The sequence below is a fragment of the Nerophis lumbriciformis genome, linkage group LG15 (assembly GCF_033978685.3).
Source record: "Nerophis lumbriciformis linkage group LG15, RoL_Nlum_v2.1, whole genome shotgun sequence".
NCBI classification, from domain to species: Eukaryota; Metazoa; Chordata; class Actinopteri; order Syngnathiformes; family Syngnathidae; genus Nerophis; species Nerophis lumbriciformis.
Genome location: NC_084562.2, coordinates 27,396,857 through 27,417,318, shown reverse-complemented (window position 1 = coordinate 27,417,318; position 20,462 = coordinate 27,396,857). Strand labels below are relative to the sequence as shown.

General features: G+C 40.1%; 1 protein-coding gene across 1 annotated transcript in view; it reads left to right on the top strand.

Moving 5' to 3' along the window:
• Positions 1–20,462, top strand: part of cyp27c1 (cytochrome P450, family 27, subfamily C, polypeptide 1) — a 78,856-nt gene that overhangs the window by 35,192 nt on the left and 23,202 nt on the right. The window contains exon 5 of the mRNA XM_061974689.2: positions 538–701. Coding sequence (XP_061830673.2) covers positions 538–701 — 164 coding nt within the window. The remainder of the gene's footprint in view (positions 1–537; positions 702–20,462) is intronic.

Here is a 20,462-nt window from a genome sequence, read left to right as displayed (position 1 = left end):
ATTTTGTTAGTATAAGTGCTAACGCAGAGGAACTACTTTTAGTGCTAACTAGCTTATGCTGCTGTATTGACATATTGAGCTGCTGCGTCAGCTCGGAGTCGGTGAAAGTTAACTCGAGATGATAAATGACGTCTCTCACCTGGATAGTAGAAGGTTGTGGACATAAACCCACAAGTTGGTCAACTTTGACAGCCAATTTAGACCCGGATATGGCCAGAAAGACCCCCAAAAAATATTTTTTTAACCGTTTGTGAGGATTATGATGAATTGTTGATGTAAAGGGGAAGATATAAACATCCCACCAGTCTTTATCCCAGTGAGAGCAGACATTGTACAGTAAGTGATTGTTTTATTTTGTTTGTATCTCTTGTTTGTCACTTAACAATACTGCTACATGTCTAAAATTGCGGCTGCTTGGGACTTACTTGCAAATGGTCTTACAAAGAGACGTTGGGAGTGTGAGGTCCGTCTGTTACGTAAGCTGGTCTTTGCGCCTTGACTTCCACTTCACACCCCCACACCTTCTCCACTCCCCAGGCGTCCTTCACATCGAGGAGAGGCTGGCTGAGATCAAGGGGCAGCTGGAGCGCGGGGAGGAAGTGAGGGGAGGCCTGCTCACTCACATGCTCGTCACCCGGGAGATGAGCATGGAGGAAATCTACGCCAACGCCACGGAGATGTTACTGGCGGGGGTCGACACCGTGAGTCTTTGCATTTCAATCGCAGCATTCTGACGCCACTTCCTAAAAAATACTAATTAATCACTTTTGGATGTGGAATAAATATGACGAATCAATGCAGTTTATGGGACACCTGACAGATCTGTAAATAGTTCAGAAATATGTCGTAAAATAACTCAAATCACAATTGTTTTGTCACGTGAACTATTATTTGATTATTCACGAGTGCCTCTTTTTCCAGCTGTGGTCCGTACTCAGTTGTAATACACTTTTCCACCACTTGTGGCAGTAATGACAAAATCAAAGAAACAGAAGAAGTCTGGAGCTGAAGTCTTAAAGAAGTTTTTTTTAAGCGCAGAAATTACGACCAAAGAGGTGAAGCTGTATTTTCAGTTGCACTTTTGTCAAGTGTATTTATTTACTTGTATTTTTTTCGTAATTAAAAAAATATGTATTTAAGAAACTTAATTTATTATTTAGTTTTTATTAAATAATAAAAAAAAATTATTTTAGCATTGTAATTTTATGTAAAGTTATCAATTTACTTGTATTTTTTTTTTTAAATAAACTATTTATTTTAGCACTGTGTGATTTAAAAATGTATTGTTAATCCCTTTTTTCCAGTATATTTATTTAGTATTTATTTTTGTACTCAGTCATAGTTAAGTTTTTTTAAACGCAAAAATTACGACTAAAGAGGTGAAGCTGCATTTTCAGTTGCACTTTTGTCAAATGTATTTATTTACTTGTATTTTTTTCGTAATTAAAAAAATATGTATTTAAGAAACTTAATTTATTATTTATTTTTATTAAATAATTAGATTTTTTTTTTATTTTAGCATTGTAATTTTATGTAAAGTTATCAATTTACTTGTACTTTAAAAAAAAAATGTTTTTATTTATTTTAGCACTGTGTAATTTAAAAATGTATTGTTAATCCCTTTTTTCCAGTATATTTATTTAGTTTTATTTTTTTACTCAGTCAAAATTAAGTTTTTTTAAGCGCAAAAATTACGACTAAAGAGGTGAAGCTGTATTTTTTAAGTTGCACTTTTGTCAAGTGTATTTATTTACTTGTATTTTTTTCGTAATTAAAAAAATATATATTTAAGAAACTTAATTTATTATTTATTTTTATTAAATAATTAGATTTTTTTTTTATTTTAGCATTGTAATTTTATGTAAAGTTATCAATTTACTTGTACTTTAAAAAAAAGATGTTTTTATTTATTTTAGCACTGTGTAATTTAAAAATGTATTGTTAATCCCTTTTTTCCAGTATATTTATTTAGTTTTATTTTTTTACTCAGTCATAATTAAGTTTTTTTAAACGCAAAAATTACGACTAAAGAGGTGAAGCTGTATTTTCAGTTGCACTTTTGTCAAATGTATTTATTTACTTGTATTTTTTTCGTAATTAAAAAAATATATATTTAAGAAACTTAATTTATTATTTAGTTTTTATTAAATTATTATAATTTTTTTTATTTTAGCATTGTAATTTTATGTAAAGTTATCAATTTACTTGTATTTTTTTTTTTTTAAATAAATTATTTATTTTAGCACTGTGTAATTTAAAAATGTATTGTTAATCCCTTTTTTTCCAGTATATTTATTTAGTTTTATTTTTGTACTCAGTCATAATTAAGTTTTTTTAAGCGCAAAAATTACGACCAAAGAGGTGAAGCTGTATTTTCAGTTGAACTTTTGTCAAATGTATTTATTTACTTGTATTTTTTTCATAATTAAAAAAATATATATTTAAGAAACTTAATTTATTATTTAGTTTTTATTAAATAATTAGATTTTTTTTATTTTAGCAATATAATTTTATGTAAAGTGATCAATTTACTTGTACTTTTTTTTTTTAAATAAACTATTTATTTTAGCACTGTGTAAATTAAAAATGTATTGTTAATCCCTTTTTTCCAGTATTTTTATTTAGTATTTATTTTTGTACTCAGTCAAAATTAAGTTTTTTTAAGCGCAAAAATTACGACTAAAGAGGTGAAGCTGTATTTTGTAAGTTGCACTTTTGTCAAGTGTATTTATTTACTTGTATTTTTTTCGTAATTAAAAAAATATGTATTTAAGAAACTTAATTTATTATTTAGTTTTTATTAAATAATTAGAATTTTTTTTATTTTAGCATTGTAATTTTATGTAAAGTTATCAATTTACTTGTATTTTTTTTTTTTAAATAAATAATTTATTTTAGCACTGTGTAATTTAAAAATGTATTGTTAATCCCTTTTTTTCCAGTATATTTATTTAGTTTTATTTTTGTACTCAGTCATAATTAAATTTTTTTAAGCGCAAAAATTACGACCAAAGAGGTGAAGCTGTATTTTCAGTTGAACTTTTGTCAAATGTATTTATTTACTTGTATTTTTTTCATAATTAAAAAAATATATATTTAAGAAACTTAATTTATTATTTAGTTTTTATTAAATAATTAGATTTTTTTTATTTTAGCATTATAATTTTATGTAAAGTGATCAATTTACTTGTACTTTTTTTTTTTTTAAATAAACTATTTATTTTAGCACTGTGTAAATTAAAAATGTATTGTTAATCCCTTTTTTCCAGTATTTTTATTTAGTATTTATTTTTGTACTCAGTCAAAATTAAGTTTTTTTAAGCGCAAAAATTACGACTAAAGAGGTGAAGCTGTATTTTGTAAGTTGCACTTTTGTCAAGTGTATTTATTTACTTGTATTTTTTTCGTAATTAAAAAAATATGTATTTAAGAAACTTAATTTATTATTTAGTTTTTATTAAATAATTAGAATTTTTTTTATTTTAGCATTGTAATTTTATGTAAAGTTATCAATTTACTTGTACTTTAAAAAAAAAAAAAAAAAATTATTTTAGCACTGTGTAATTTTAAAATGTATTGTTAATCCCTTTTTTCCAGTATATTTATTTAGTGTTTATTTTTTTACTCAGTCATAATTAAGTTTTTTTAAACGCAAAAATTACGACTAAAGAGGTGAAGCTGTATTTTCAGTTGCACTTTTGTCAAATGTATTTATTTACTTGTATTTTTTTCGTAATTAAAAAAACATGTATTTAAGAAACTTAATTTATTATTTTGTTTTTATTAAATAATTAGAATGTATTTGTTTTAGCACTGTAATTTTATTTAAAGTTATCAATTTACTTGTACATTTTTTTAATAAACTATTTATTTTAGCACTGTGTAATTTTAAAATGTATTGTTAATCCCTTTTTTCCAGTATATTTATTTAGTATTTATTTTTGTACTCAGTCATAATTAAGTTTTTTTAAGCGCAAAAATTACGACCAAAGAGGTGAAGCTGTATTTTCAGTTGCACTTTTGTCAAATTTATTAATTTACTTGTATTTTTTTTCGTAATTAAAAAAATATATATTTAAGAAACTTAATTTATTATTTTGTTTTTATTAAATAGTTAGAATGTATTTATTTTAGCACTGTAATTTTATTTAAAGTTATCAATTTACTTGTACATTTTTTTAATAAACTATTTATTTTAGCACTGTGTAATTTTAAAATGTATTGTTAATCGGTTTTTATGAGCCCTTTATTTTCAGTATATTTATTTAGTATTTATTTTTGTATTCAGTCATAATTAAGTTTTTTAAGCGCAAAAATTACAACTAAAGAGGTGAAGCTGTATTTTCAGTTGCACTTTTGTCGAATTTATTTATTTATTATTTGCATTTCAATCGCAGCAGGGCTGTCCCGTGGCTACATTCTGACGCCACTTCCTAAAAAATACTAATTAATCACTTTTGGATGTGGAATAAATATGATGAATCAATACAGTTTATGGGACACCTGACAGATCTGTAAATAGTTCAGAAATATGTCGTAAAATAACTCAAATCACAATTGTTTTGTCACATGAACTATTATTTTATTATTCACGAGTGCCTCTTTTTCCAGCTGTGGTCCGTACTCAGTTGTAATACACTTTTCCACCACTTGTGGCAGTAATGACAAAGTCAAACAAACAGAAGAAGTCTGGAGCTGAAGTCCTAAAGAAGTTTTTTTTAAGCCCAAAAATTACGACTAAAGAGGTGAAGCTGCATTTTCAGTTGCACTTTTGTCAAATGTATTTATTTACTTGTATTTTTTTCGTAATTAAAAAAATATGTATTTAAGAAACTTAATTTATTATTTTGTTTTTATTAAATAATTAGAATTGTTTTTATTTTAGCATTGTAATTTTATGTAAAGTTATCAATTTACTTGTACTTTTTTTTTTTCAAATTAACTATTTATTTTAGCACTGTGTAATTTTAAAATGTATTGTTAATCCCTTTTTTCCAGTATATTTATTTAGTATTTATTTTTGTACTCAGTCATAATTAAGTTTTTTTTTAAGCGCAAACATTACGACTACAGAGGTGAAGCTGTATTTTCAGTTGCACTTTTGTCAAATGTATTTATTTACCTGTATTTTTTTCGTAATTAAAAACATATATATTTAAGAAACTTAATTTATTATTTAGTTTTTATTAAATAATTAGAATTTTTTTTTATTTTAGCATTGTAATTTTATGTCAAGTTATCAATTTACTTGTACTTTTTTTTTTTTAAATAAACTATTTATTTTAGCACTGTGTAATTTAAAAATGTATAGTTAATCCCTTTTTTCCAGTAGATTTATTTAGTATTTATTTTTGTACTCAGTCATAATTCAGTTTTTTTAAGCGCAAAAATTACGACTAAAGAGGTGAAGCTGTATTTTCAGTTGCTCTTTTGTCAAATGTATTCATTTACTTGTATTTTTTTCGTAATTAAAAAAATATATATTTAAGAAACTTCATTTATTATTTAGTTTTTATTAAATAATTAGAATTTATTTTATTTTAGCATTTTAATTTTATGTAAAGTTATCAATTTATTTGTATTTTTCTTTTTTAAATAAACTACTTATTTTAGCACTGTGTGATTTAAAAATGTATTGTTAATCCCTTTTTTCCAGTATATTTATTTAGTATTTATTTTTGTATTCATTCATAATTAAGTTTTTTTTTAAGCGCAAACATTACGACTACAGAGGTGAAGCTGTATTTTCAGTTGCACTTTTGTCAAATGTATTTATTTACCTGTATTTTTTTCGTAATTAAAAACATATATATTTAAGAAACTTAATTTATTATTTAGTTTTTATTAAATAATTAGAATTTTTTTTTATTTTAGCATTGTAATTTTATGTCAAGTTATCAATTTACTTGTACTTTTTTTTTTTTAAATAAACTATTTATTTTAGCACTGTGTAATTTAAAAATGTATAGTTAATCCCTTTTTTCCAGTAGATTTATTTAGTATTTATTTTTGTACTCAGTCATAATTCAGTTTTTTTAAGCGCAAAAATTACGACTAAAGAGGTGAAGCTGTATTTTCAGTTGCTCTTTTGTCAAATGTATTCATTTACTTGTATTTTTTTCGTAATTAAAAAAATATATATTTAAGAAACTTCATTTATTATTTAGTTTTTATTAAATAATTAGAATTTATTTTATTTTAGCATTTTAATTTTATGTAAAGTTATCAATTTATTTGTATTTTTCTTTTTTAAATAAACTACTTATTTTAGCACTGTGTGATTTAAAAATGTATTGTTAATCCCTTTTTTCCAGTATATTTATTTAGTATTTATTTTTGTATTCATTCATAATTAAGTTTTTTAAGCGCAAAAATTACGACTAAAGAGGTGAAGCTGTATTTTCAGTCCACTTTTGTCAAATGTATTTATTTACTTGTATTTTTTCCGTAATTAAAAAAATATATATTTAAGAAACTTAATTTATTATTTAGTTTTTATTAAATAATTAAAAAAAAAATTATTTTAGCATTGTAATTTTATGTAAAGTTATCAATTTACTTGTACTTTTTTTTTAAATAAACTATTTATTTTAGCACTGTGTAATTTAAAAATGTATTGTTAATCCCTTTTTTCCAGTATATTTATTTAGTATTTATTTTTGTACTCAGTCATAATTAAGTTTTTTTAAGCGCAAAAATTACGACTAAAGAGGTGAAGCTGTATTTTCAGTTGCACTTTTGTCAAATGTATTTATTTACTTGTATTTTTTTCGTAATTAAAAAAATATATATTTAAGAAACTTAATTTATTATTTATTTTTTATTAAATAATTAGAATTTTTTTTATTTTAGCATTGTAATTTTATGTAAAGTTATCAATTTACATGTACTTTTTTTTTTAAATAAACTATTTATTTTAGCACTGTGTAATTTAAAAATGTATTGTTAATCCCTTTTTTCCAGTATATTTATTTAGTATTTATTTTTGTACTCAGTCATAATTAAGTTTTTTTAAGCGCAAAAATTACGACCAAAGAGGTGAAGCTGTATTTTCAGTTGCACTTTTGTCAAATGTATTTATTTACTTGTATTTTTTTCGTAATTAAAAAAATATATATTTAAGAAACTTAATGTATTATTTATTTTTTATTAAATAATTAAAAAAAAAATTATTTTAGCATTGTAATTTTATGTAAAGTTATCAATTCACTTGTACTTTTTTTTAAATAAACTTATTATTTTAGCACTGTGTAATTTAAAAATGTATTGTTAATCCCTTTTTTCCAGTATATTTATTTAGTATTTATTTTTGTACTCAGTCATAATTAAGTTTTTTTAAGCGCAAAAATTACGACTAAAAAGGTGAAGCTGTATTTTCAGTTGCACTTTTGTCGAATTTATTCATTTACTTGTATTTTTTTCGTAATAAAAAAAATATATATTTAAGAAACTTAATTTATTATTTTGTTTTTATTAAATAATTAGAATGTATTTATTTTAGCACTGTAATTTTATTTAAAGTTATCAATTTACTTGTACATTTTTTTAATAAACTATTTATTTTAGCACTGTGTAATTTTAAAATGTATTGTTAATCGGTTTTTATGAGCCCTTTATTTTCAGTATATTTATTTAGTATTTATTTTTGTATTCAGTCATAATTAAGTTTTTTAAGCGCAAAAATTACAACTAAAGAGGTAGAACTGTATTTTCAGTTGCACTTTTGTCGAATATATTTATTTAATTGTATTTTTTTCATAATTAAAAATATATATATTTAAGAAACTTAATTTATTATTTTGTTTTTATTAGATAATTAGAATGTATTTATTTTAGCACTGTAATTTTAGGTAAAGTTATCAATTTATTGTACTTTTTTTTTTAAATAAACTATTTATTTTAGCACTGTGTAGTTTTAAAATGTATTGTTAATCTGTGTACTGAAGCCCAGAACACTACGCATTTCCCCAGTTTTAGTTTAGAGAAAAGGAAAGATTGGCGTGGCCCACTAGCATCCCTCTTTATGTTTGTGAACTTTATAGTCTATACATTTAGAGTGATGTGATAATCAAACACTCTAGAAGTCTAGAATGAAAGAGTATACGAGAGAATTGACAGAGTGGGTGTACCTTCAGTGCTGAATGATGAGCAGAGGCTGAGTTTGGAGTGTCTTCTTTAGCTTGCTTTCCATGTTTATGTCCTCACTGTCCACTGTCTCCAGGAACTTAGAACATGTTTTCGTGCCATTTGCCGTTTGACGTCCGCTATCATGCTAATTAGCTGCCTGAAATTGGGTGACTCCACTGTAGAAATAGCCTGCATGTCTTCTAGCACATTCGCTGCAATGTCTCTATCAATGTTGTCCTGGCTGGCAGTCCCTCCGTTAAAATCCTTAAGTGGAGGTGAAGTGGCATCGGAGTTTGTGTCTCCCTTTACTAGCTTTGTTGAAGCATGTTGCTTTTGTAGCTGTTTCAGCAGATTTGAATTGCTGTTTTGGGCAGTAGATAGGATCTTTGATCCAAGACACAACTTACATTGAACCAAAATGTCATTTTCTTTGTGCTCGACAAAAGAAAAGTAGTGAGAATATCTTCATGTTAAGAAACTCAGCTCCGCCATGATGTCTTGTTAGTAAACACAGACACGACCGCCCCCCCCCCCCCCCCCCTCCCCATACACACACACACACACACACACACACACACACACACACACACACACACACACATACAGCGCGCCTCTTCTCTTCCTTGTGAGACAGGACGAATCAGAAGGACGACACCGCAGCGCTCCAATAAAACACACTCAGATCTTCTCAGTTTCTAGCCGATACTACATAACAAATAACGTAAAATAACGCAGTAACGCATCATGTAGTAACGGTAACTGAGTTACTGAATATAAGAAATAACGTGTTTGACTACTAGTTACCGCCGAAAATAACAGTAAAGTGCCAACACTGGTTAACATCAACAAATGAGCAGCTCACCAGAGGAGAGAAAGGAACAGACCGGGGGTGGGGAGGGCCTTGCGTGTGCGCTCTTGGAAGAGGCGCCACTGAAAGAGAGGTAGTCATCTCCTCTGACCGAATGACCGACATGTTTTTTGCACCATGACTCAGGAAGGTTGTTTGCATCGGGTCATATAAGTAAATGTTGCACTTAGATCCATCCATCCATCTTCTTCCGCTTATCCGAGGTCGGGTCGCGGGGGCAGCAGCTTAAGCAGGGAAGCCCAGACTTCCCTCTCCCCAGCCACTTCGTCCAGCTCCTCCCGGGGGATCCCGAGGCGTTCCCAGGCCAGCTGGGAGAGATAGTCTTCCCAGCGTGTCCTGGGTCTTCCCCGTGGCCTCCTACCGGTCGGACGTGCCCGAAACACCTTCCTAGGGAGGCGTTCAGGTGGCATCCTGACCAGATGCCCGAACCACCTCATCTGGCTCCTCTCGATGTGGAGGAGCAGCAGCTTTACTTTGAGCTCCCCCCGAATGACAGAGCTTCTCACCCTATCTCTAAGGGAGAGCCCCGCCACCCGGCGGAGGAAACTCATTTCGGCCGCTTGTACCCGTGATCTTGTCCTTTCGGTCATGACCCAAAGCTCATGACCATAGGTGAGGATGGGAACGTAGATCGACCGGTAAATCGAGAGCTTTGCCTTCCGGCTCAGCTCCTTCTTCACCACAACGGATCGATACAGCGTCCGCATTACTGAAGACGCCGCACCGATCCGCCTGTCGATCTCACGATCCACTCTTCCCCCACTCGTGAACAAGACTCCGAGGTACTTGAACTCCTCCACTTGGGGCAAGATCTCCTCCCCAACCCGGAGATGGCACTCGGGTTGGGGAGGAGAGAACCATGGACTCGGACTTGGAGGTGCTGATTCCCATCCCAGTCGCTTCACACTCGGCTGCGAACCGATCCAGTGAGAGCTGAAGATCTTGGCCGGAGGAAGCCATCAGGACCACATCATCTGCAAATAGCAGAGACCTAATCCTGCAGCCACCAAACCAGATCCCCTCAACGCCCTGACTGCGCCTAGAAATTCTGTCCATAAAGGTTATGAACAGAATCGGTGACAAAGGGCAGCCTTGGCGGAGTCCAACCCTCACTGGAAACGTGTCCGACTTACTGCCGGCAATGCGGACCAAGCTCTGACACTGATCATACAGGGAGCGAACTGCCACAATAAGACAGTCCGTTACCCCGTACTCTCTGAGCACTCCCCACAGGACTTCCCGGGGTACACGGTCGAATGCCTTCTCCAAGTCCACAAAGCACATGTAGACTGGTTGGGCAAACTCCCATGCACCCTCAAGGACCCTGCCGAGAGTATAGAGCTGGTCCACAGTTCCAAGGACGAAAACCACACTGTTCCTCCTGAATCCGAGGTTCGACTATCCGGCGTAGCCTCCTCTCCAGTACACCTGAATAGACCTTACCGGGAAGGCTGAGGAGTGTGCACTTAGATCCATTCAAAGTTAATTGATTGATTGAGACTTTTATTAGTAGATTGCACAGTACAGTACATATTCCGTACAATTGACCACTAAATGGTAACACCTGGATAAGTTTTTACACTTGTTTCCACGTTAATCAATTCATGGTATAAGAGCATAAGTAAAGATCAGTGGGTAAGATTCTCTATCACATTGATGGCGTCTCGCGGGCCGTAGTTTGGACACCCCTGGTTTATAAAGAGAAAAATAACAAAATGGCATAAATCCCATGGTTTGATTTTAGTTGGCTCTAAAAGGTGCTTTGTGCAGTCCAGGAATTCTCTGCTGCACGCGGTGTTTGTTTTAGCAGCAGGTGGAGGAATCACATACACGTGTGTGTGTGCGAGTGTGTGTGTGTGTGTGTGTGTGTGTGTGTGTGTGTGTGTGTGTGTGTGTGTGTGTGTGTGTGTGTCTGAGTCAGCGTTGACTTTCAAGTGTAGCATTTCTGGCAGCACTTCCATGTCTGTGAAGCCGTGCCAGCATCAGGGTAGTCAGTGGTGGAGGAAGTGTTCCTCGGACTAACTTCTCACTGCTATTTGGTTTCTTTGCTCCGTCAGATCGTCACAAGCTGGCTTTTGTCTTCTTTCCTCCTCCCTCCGTGTTTGGGCTTGCATGCGGGTTCTGCACGAGGCCATCATTCAGTGACTGTAGACCCAGTGATGCATGACCCAGAACCTCCGGGATGAGTCGACGTCACACCCTCACAACCAGGGAGGGTCTCACTTTGGCTGAACGTTGCTTGGAGTCATCACATACATCCAGAGATGAGGAATTTGCAACTCTTGCGTCATTTGTGCATGTAACCGAGGCCAGACGGTCTCTGGGCCATGTGTGCAGGTTCGAGTCCCGTGCGGAACGGACAAAGCAGGGACGGGACCAACCCGCAGTGGTGCCGAAACACGGATGAAGGGTGAGGTTTAAGAGGGCGAGTGTAACAGTGGTCAGACAGTGTGTCTGGGCCATGTGTACAGGTTTGAGTCCCGTGCGGAACGGACAAAGCAGGGACCGGACCAACCTGCAGTGGTGCCGAAACACGGATGAAGGGTGAGGTTTAAGAGGGCGAGTGTAACAGTGGTCAGACAGTGTGTCTGGGCCATGTGTACAGGTTTGAGTCCCGTGCGGAACGAACAAAGCAGGGACGGGACCAACCTGCAGTGGTGCCGAAACACGGATGAAGGGTGAGGTTTAAGAGGGCGAGTGTAACAGTGGTCAGACAGTGTGTCCGGGCCATGTGTACAGGTTTGAGTCCCGTGCGGAACGGACAAAGCAAGGACAGGACCACCTGCAGTGGTGCCGAAACACGGATGAAGGGTGAGGTTTAAGAGGGCGAGTGTAACAGTGGTCAGACAGTGTGTCTGGGCCATGTGTACAGGTTTGAGTCCCGTGCGGAACGAACAAAGCAGGGACGGGACCAACCTGCAGTGGTGCCGAAACACGGATGAAGGGTGAGGTTTAAGAGGGCGAGTGTAACAGTGGTCAGACAGTGTGTCTGGGCCATGTGTACAGGTTTGAGTCCCGTGCGGAACGGACAAAGCAAGGACAGGACCACCTGTAGTGGTGCCGAAACACGGATGAAGGGTGAGGTTTAAGAGGGCGAGTGTAACAGTGGTCAGACAGTGTGTCTGGGCCATGTGTACAGGTTTGAGTCCCGTGCGGAACGGACAAAGCAGGGACGGGACCAACCTGCAGTGGTGCCGAAACACGGATGAAGGGTGAGGTTTAAGAGGGCGAGTGTAACAGTGGTCAGACAGTGTGTCTGGGCCATGTGTACAGGTTTGAGTCCCGTGCGGAACGGACAAAGCAAGGACAGGACCACCTGCAGTGGTGCCGAAACACGGATGAAGGGTGAGGTTTAAGAGGGCGAGTGTAACAGTGGTCAGACAGTGTGTCTGGGCCATGTGTACAGGTTTGAGTCCCGTGCGGAACAGACAAAGCAGGGACGGGACCAACCTGCAGTGGTGCCGAAACACGGATGAAGGGTGAGGTTTAAGAGGGCGAGTGTAACAGTGGTCAGACAGTGTGTCTGGGACATGTGTACAGGTTTGAGTCCCGTGCGGAACGGACAAAGCAAGGACAGGACCACCTGCAGTGGTGCCGAAACACGGATGAAGGGTGAGGTTTAAGAGGGCGAGTGTAACAGTGGTCAGACAGTGTGTCTGGGCCATGTGTACAGGTTTGAGTCCCGTGCGGAACGGACAAAGCAGGGACGGGACCAACCTACAGTGGTGCCGAAACACGGATGAAGGGTGAGGTTCAGGGGGTGAATGTAACAGAGGTTTGTATACGTTAGTAAACCTCACTCCCTGACAACATCAAGAGCAGTGCTGGCTATCTGGCATATAGCCCGGGCTTTTAGCCCGGTAACTAGTACACTCGTCTCATGTTTGAGTCTTGGGCAGAACAGAAAGCATGGACTGAACCACACAGTTTACAGTGGTGCCGTGACCCGGATGAGAGTGAGGTTTGGGGGGCGAGTGTAACAGCGATCAGACAGTGTGTCTGGGCCATGTGTACAGGTTTGAGTCCCGTGCGGAACGGACAAAGCAAGGACAGGACCACCTGCAGTGGTGCCGAAACACGGATGAAGGGTGAGGTTCAGGGGGTGAATGTAACGGAGGTTTGAATACGTTAGTAAACCTCACTCCCTGACAACCTCAAGAGCAGTGCAAGCTATCTGGTTGATAGCCCGGGCTTTTAGCCTGGTAGCTAGCACAATCGTCTCATGTTCGAGTCTCGGGCAGAACAGAAAGCATGGACTGAACCACGCAGTTTACATTGGTGCCGTGACCCGGATGAGAGTGAGGTTTGGGGGGGCGAGTGTAACAGTGGCCAGACAGTGCGGCTGGGCCATGTGTACAGGTTCGAGTCCCGTGCGGAACGGACAAAGCAGGGACTTGACCACCCACAGTGGTGCCGAAACACGAATGAAGGATGAGGTTTAGGGGGGTGAATGTAACGGAGGCCTGTGTACGTTGGTAAACCTCACTCCCTGGCAACCTCAAGAGCAGTGCTTGCTATCTGGTTGATAGCCCGGGCTTTTAGCCTGGTAGCTAGCACACTCGTCTCATGTCCGAGTCTCAGCAGAAAGCAGAACCACAGCAGTTACAGTGGTGCAGTTCCCCGGATGAGATTGAGGTTTGTAGGGGGTGAGTGTAACAGAGGCCAGCTAGTGTAGCTAGGCCTTTTGTATGTTGGTAAACCTCACTCCCTGGCAACCTCAAGAACAGTGCTGGCTATCAGATTGATAGCTCGTATACTCATATCTCATGCGGAGAACCCAGGTTCGAGTAGAACAGAAAGCAGAACCACGGCAGTTACAGTGGTGCCGTGACCCGGATGAGAGTGAGGTTTGACGTTGGTGTAGCTGGGCCATGTGTACGTAAGAAAACCTTGCTCCCTGACAACATCAATTTGGTTGGTAGCCGGGCTTTTAGCTTGGTAGCTAGCACATTCGTCTCTCATGTCGGTGACCCAGGCTCAAATCCTGTGCAGAACGGAAAAAAGCAGAGAACCGCGCGGATTACAGTGATGGCGAAACCCAGGACCAGGGTTTCGACCTGGATGAGAGTGAAGTTTACGAGGGTTAATGTAACAGAGGCCAGCCTTTGGTTAAACCTCACTCCCTGACAACCTCAAGAGCACTGCTGGCTATCAGATTGATAGCACGCTTGCTCATATCTAATGCGGAGAACCCAGGTTCAAGTACAGCAGAAAGCAGAACCACAGCAGTTACAGTGGTGCAGTTCCCCGGATGAGATTGAGGTTTGTAGGGGGTGAGTGTAACAGAGGCCAGCTAGTGTAGCTAGGCCTTTTGTATGTTGGTAAACCTCACTCCCTGGCAACCTCAAGAACAGTGCTGGCTATCAGATTGATAGTTCGTATACTCATATCTCATGCGGGGAACCCAGGTTCGAGTAGAACAGAAAGCAGAACCACGGCAGTTACAGTGGTGCCGTGACCCGGATGAGAGTGACGTTTGACGTTGGTGTAGCTGGGCCATGTATGCGTAAGCAAACCCTGCTCCCTGACAACATCAATTTGGTTGGTAGCTGGGCTTTTAGCTTGGTAGCTAGCACATTCGTCTCTCATGTCGGCGACCCAGGCTCAAATCCCGTGCAGAACGGGAAAAGCAGAGAACCACGCGGACTACAGTGATGCCGAAACCCAGGACCAGGGTTTCGACCTGGATGAGAGTGAAGTTTAGGAGGGTTCAAGTAACAGAGGCCAGCCTTTGGTTAAACCTCACTCCTTGACAACCTCAAGAGCACTGCTGGCTATCAGATTGATAGCACGCTTGCTCATATATAATGCGGAGAACCCAGGTTCAAGTACAGCAGAAAGCAGAACCACGGCAGTTACAGTGGTGCCATGACCCGGATGAGATTGAGGTTTGTAGGGGGTGAGTGTAACGGAGGCCAGCTAGTGTAGCTAGCCCTTTTGTATGTTGGTAAACCTCACTCCCTGACAACCTCAAGAGCAGTGCTGGCTATCAGATTGATAGCTCGCATGCTCATATCTCATGCGGGGAACCCAGGTTCGAGTAGAACAGAAAGCAGAACCACGGCAGTTACAGTGGTGCCGTGACCCGGATGAGAGTGAGGTTTGATGTTGGTGTAGCTGGGCTATGTGTACGTAAGCAAACCTTGCTCCCTGACAACATCAATTTGGTTGGTAGCCGGGCTTTTAGCTTGGTAGCTAGCACATTCGTCTCTCATGTCGGCGACCCAGGCTCAAATCCCGTGCAGAACGGGAAAAAAGCAGAGAACCGCGCGGATTACAGTGATGCCGAAACCTAGGACCAGGGTTTCGACCTGGATGAGAGTGAAGTTTAGGAGGGTTCATGTAACAGAGGTTAAACCTCACTCCTTGACAACCTCAAGAGCACTGCTGGCTATCAGATTGATAGCACGCTTGCTCATATCTAATGCAAGAACCCAGGTTCAAGTACAGCAGAAAGCAGAACCACAGCAGTTACAGTGGTGCAGTTCCCCGGATGAGATTGAGGTTTGTAGGGGGTGAGTGTAACGGAGGCCAGCTAGTGTAGCTAGGCCTTTTGTATGTTGGTAAACCTCACTCCCTGACAACCTCAAGAACAGTGCCGGCTATCAGATTGATAGCTCGTATACTCATATCTCATGCGGAGAACCCAGGTTCCAGTAGAACAGAAAGCAGAACCACGGCAGTTACAGTGGTGCCGTGACCCGGATGAGAGTGAGGTTTGACGTTGGTGTAGCTGGGCTATGTGTACGTAAGCAAACCTTGCTCCCTGACAACATCAATTTGGTTGGTAGCCGGGCTTTTAGCTTGGTAGCTAACACATTCGTCTCTCATGTCAGGCTCAAATCCCGTGCAGAGCGGAAAAAAGCAGAGAACCGCGCGGATTACCGTGATGCCGAAACCCAGGACCAGGCTTTCGACCTGGATGAGAGTGAAGTTTAGGAGGGTTCATGTAACAGAGGTTAAACCTCACTCCTTGACAACCTCAAGAGCACTGCTGGCTATCAGATTGATAGCACGCTTGCTCATATATAATGCAGAGAACCCAGGTTCAAGTACAGCAGAAAGCAGAACCACAGCAGTTGCAGTGGTGCCGTGACCTGGATGAGATTGAGGTTTGTAGGGGGTGAGTGTAACGGAGGCCAGCTAGTGTAGCTAGGCCTTTTGTATGTTGGTAAACCTCACTCCCTGACAACCTCAAGAACAGTGCCGGCTATCAGATTGATAGCTCGTATACTCATATCTCATGCGGAGAACCCAGGTCCGAGTAGAACAGAAAGCAGAACCACGGCAGTTACAGTGGTGCCGTGACCCGGATGAGAGTGAGGTTTGACGTTGGTGTAGCTGGGCTGTGTGTACGTAAGCAAACCTTTCTCCCTGACAACATCAATTTGGTTGGTAGCCTGGCTTTTAGCTTGGTAGCTAGCACATTCGTCTCTCATGTCGGCGACCCAGGCTCAAATCCCGTGCAGAACGGAAAAAAGCAGAGAACCGCGCGGATTACAGTGATGCCGAAACCCAGGACCAGGGTTTCGACCTGGATGAGAGTGAAGTTTACGAGGGTTAATGTAACAGAGGCCAGCCTTTGGTTAAACCTCACTCCTTGACAACCTCAGATTGATAGCACGCTTGCTCATATCTAATGCAAGAACCCAGGTTCAAGTACAGCAGAAAGCAGAACCACAGCAGTTACAGTGGTGCAGTTCCCCGGATGAGATTGAGGTTTGTAGGGGGTGAGTGTAACAAAGGCCAGCTAGTGTAGCTAGGCCTTTTGTATGTTGGTAAACCTCACTCCCTGGCAACCTCAAGAACAGTGCTGGCTATCAGATTGATAGCTCGTATACTCGTATCTCATGCGGAGAACCCAGGTTCCAGTAGAACAGAAAGCAGAACCACGGCAGTTACAGTGGTGCCGTGACCCGGATGAGAGTGACGTTTGACGTTGGTGTAGCTGGGCCATGTGTACGTAAGCAAACCTTGCTCCCTGACAACATCCATTTGGTTGGTAGCTGGGCTTTTAGCTTGGTAACTAGCACATTCGTCTCTCATGTCGGCGACCCAGGCTCAAATCCCGTGCAGAACGGAAAAAAGCAGAGAACGGTGCGGATTACGGTGATGCCGAAACCCAGGACCAGGGTTTCGACCTGGATGAGAGTGAAGTTTAGGAGGGTTCATGTAACAGAGGTTAAACCTCACTCCTTGACAACCTCAAGAGCATTGCTGGCTATCAGATTGATAGCACGCTTGCTCATATCTAATGCAAGAACCCAGGTTCAAGTACAGCAGAAAGCAGAACCACAGCAGTTACAGTGGTGCAGTTCCCCGGATGAGATTGAGGTTTGTAGGGGGTGAGTATAACAGAGGCCAGCTAGTGTAGCTAGGCCTTTTGTATGTTGGTAAACCTCACTCCCTGGCAACCTCAAGAACAGTGCTGGCTATCAGATTGATAGTTCGTATACTCATATCTCATGCGGGGAACCCAGGTTCCAGTAGAACAGAAAGCAGAACCACGGCAGTTACAGTGGTGCCGTGACCCGGATGAGAGTGACGTTTGACGTTGGTGTAGCTGGGCTATGTGTACGTAAGCAAACCTTGCTCCCTGACAACATCAATTTGGTTGGTAGCCGGGCTTTTAGCTTGGTAGCTAGCACATTCGTCTCTCATGTCAGCGACCCAGGCTCAAATCCCGTGCAGAACGGAAAAAAGCAGAGTACCGCGCGGATTACAGTGATGCCGAAACCCAGGACCAGGGTTTCGACCTGGATGAGAGTGAAGTTTAGGAGGGTTCATGTAACAGAGGTTAAACCTCACTCCTTGACAACCTCAAGAGCACTGCTGGCTATCAGATTGATAGCACGCTTGCTCATATCTAATGCAAGAACCCAGGTTCAAGTACAGCAGAAAGCAGAACCACAGCAGTTACAGTGGTGCAGTTCCCCGGATGAGATTGAGGTTTGTAGGGGGTGAGTGTAACGGAGGCCAGCTAGTGTAGCTAAGCCTTTTGTATGTTGGTAAACCTCACTCCCTGACAACCTCAAGAACAGTGCTGGCTATCAGATTGATAGCTCGTATACTCATATCTCATGCGGAGAACCCAGGTCCGAGTAGAACAGAAAGCAGAACCACGGCAGTTACAGTGGTGCCGTGACCCGGATGAGAGTGGCGTTTGACGTTGGTGTAGCTGGGCTATGTGTACGTAAGCAAACCTTGCTCCCTGACAACATCAATTTGGTTGGTAGCTGGGCTTTTAGCTTGGTAGCTAGCACATTCGTCTCTCATTTCGGCGACCCAGGCTCAAATCCCGTGCAGAACGGAAAAAAACAGAGAACCACGCGGATTACAGTGATGCCAAAACCCAGGACCAGGGTTTTTCGACCTGGATGAGAGTGAAGTTTAGGAGGGTTCATGTAACAGAGGTTAAACCTCACTCCTTGACAACCTCAAGAGCACTGCTGGCTATCAGATTGATAGCACGCTTGCTCATATATAATGCGGAGAACCCAGGTTCAAGTACAGCAGAAAGCAGAACCACAGCAGTTACAGTGGTGCCATGACCCGGATGAGATTGAGGTTTGTAGGGGGTGAGTGTAACAGAGGCCAGCTAGTGTAGCTAGGCCTTTTGTATGTTGGTAAAACTCACTCCCTGACAACCTCAAGAACAGTGCCGGCTATCAGATTGATAGCTCGTATACTCATATCTCATGCGGAGAACCCAGGTTCCAGTAGAACAGAAAGCAGAACCACGGCAGTTACAGTGGTGCCGTGACCCGAATGAGAGTGAGGTTTGACGTTGGTGTAGCTGGGCTATGTGTACGTAAGCAAACCTTGCTCCCTGACAACATCAATTTGGTTGGTAGCCGGGCTTTTAGCTTGGTAGCTAGCACATTCGTCTCTCATGTCGGCGACCCAGGCTCAAATCCCGTGCAGAGCGGAAAAAAGCAGAGAACCGCGCGGATTACAGTGACGCCGAAACCCAGGACCAGGGTTTCGACCTGGATGAGAGTGAAGTTTAGGAGGGTTCATGTAACAGAGGCCAGCCTTTGGTTAGACCTCACTCCTTGACAACCTCAAGAGCACTGCTGGCTATCAGATTGATAGCACGCTTGCTCATATCTAATGCAAGAACCCAGGTTCAAGTACAGCAGAAAGCAGAACCACAGCAGTTACAGTGGTGCAGTTCCCCGGATTAGATTGAGGTTTGTAGGGGGTGAGTGTAACGGAGGCCAGCCAGTGTAGCTAGGCCTTTTGTATGTTGGTAAACCTCACTCCCTGACAACCTCAAGAACAGTGCTGGCTATCAGATTGATAGCTCGTATACTCATATCTCATGCGGAGAACCCAGGTCCGAGTAGAACGGAAAGCAGAACCACGGCAGTTACAGTGGTGCCGTGACCCGGATGAGAGTGACGTTTGACGTTGGTGTAGCTGGGCCATGTGTACGTAAGCAAACCTTGCTCCCTGACAACATCAATTTGGTTGGTAGCTGGGCTTTTAGCTTGGTAGCTAGCACATTCGTCTCTCATGTCGGCGACCCAGGCTCAAATCCCGTGCAGAACGGAAAAAAGCAGAGAACCGCGCGGATTACAGTGATGCCGAAACCCAGGACCAGGGTTTCGACCTGGATGAGAGTGAAGTTTAGGAGGGTTCATGTAACAGAGGTTAAACCTCACTCCTTGACAACCTCAAGAGCATTGCTGGCTATCAGATTGATAGCACGCTTGCTCATATCTAATGCAAGAACCCAGGTTCAAGTACAGCAGAAAGCAGAACCACGGCAGTTACAGTGGTGCAGTTCCCCGGATGAGATCGAGGTTTGTAGGGGGTGAGTGTAAGGGAGGCCAGCTAGTGTAGCTAGGCCTTTTGTATGTTGGTAAACCTCACTCCCTGACAACCTCAAGAGCAGTGCTGGCTATCAGATTGATAGCTCGTATACTCATATCTCATGCGGAGAACCCAGGTCCGAGTAGAACAGAAAGCAGAACCACGGCAGTTACAGTGGTGCCGTGACCCGGATGAGAGTGAGGTTTGACGTTGGTGTAGCTGGGCCATGTGTACGTAAGCAAACCTTGCTCCCTGACAACATCAATTTGGTTGGTAGCTGGGCTTTTAGCTTGGTAGCTAGCACATTCGTCTGTCATGTCGGCGACCCAGGCTCAAATCCCGTGCAGAACGGAAAAAAGCAGAGAACCGCGCGGATTACAGTGATGCCGAAACCCAGGACCAGGGTTTCGACCTAGATGAGAGTGAAGTTTAGGAGGGTTCATGTAACAGAGGCCAGCCTTTGGTTAAAACTCACTCCTTGACAACCTCAAGAGCACTGCTGGCTATCAGATTGATAGCAGGCTTGCTCATATCTAATGCAAGAACCCAGGTTCAAGTACAGCAGAAAGCAGAACCACAGCAGTTACAGTGGTGCAGTTCCCCGGACGAGATTGAGGTTTGTAGGGGGTGAGTGTAACGGAGGCCAGCT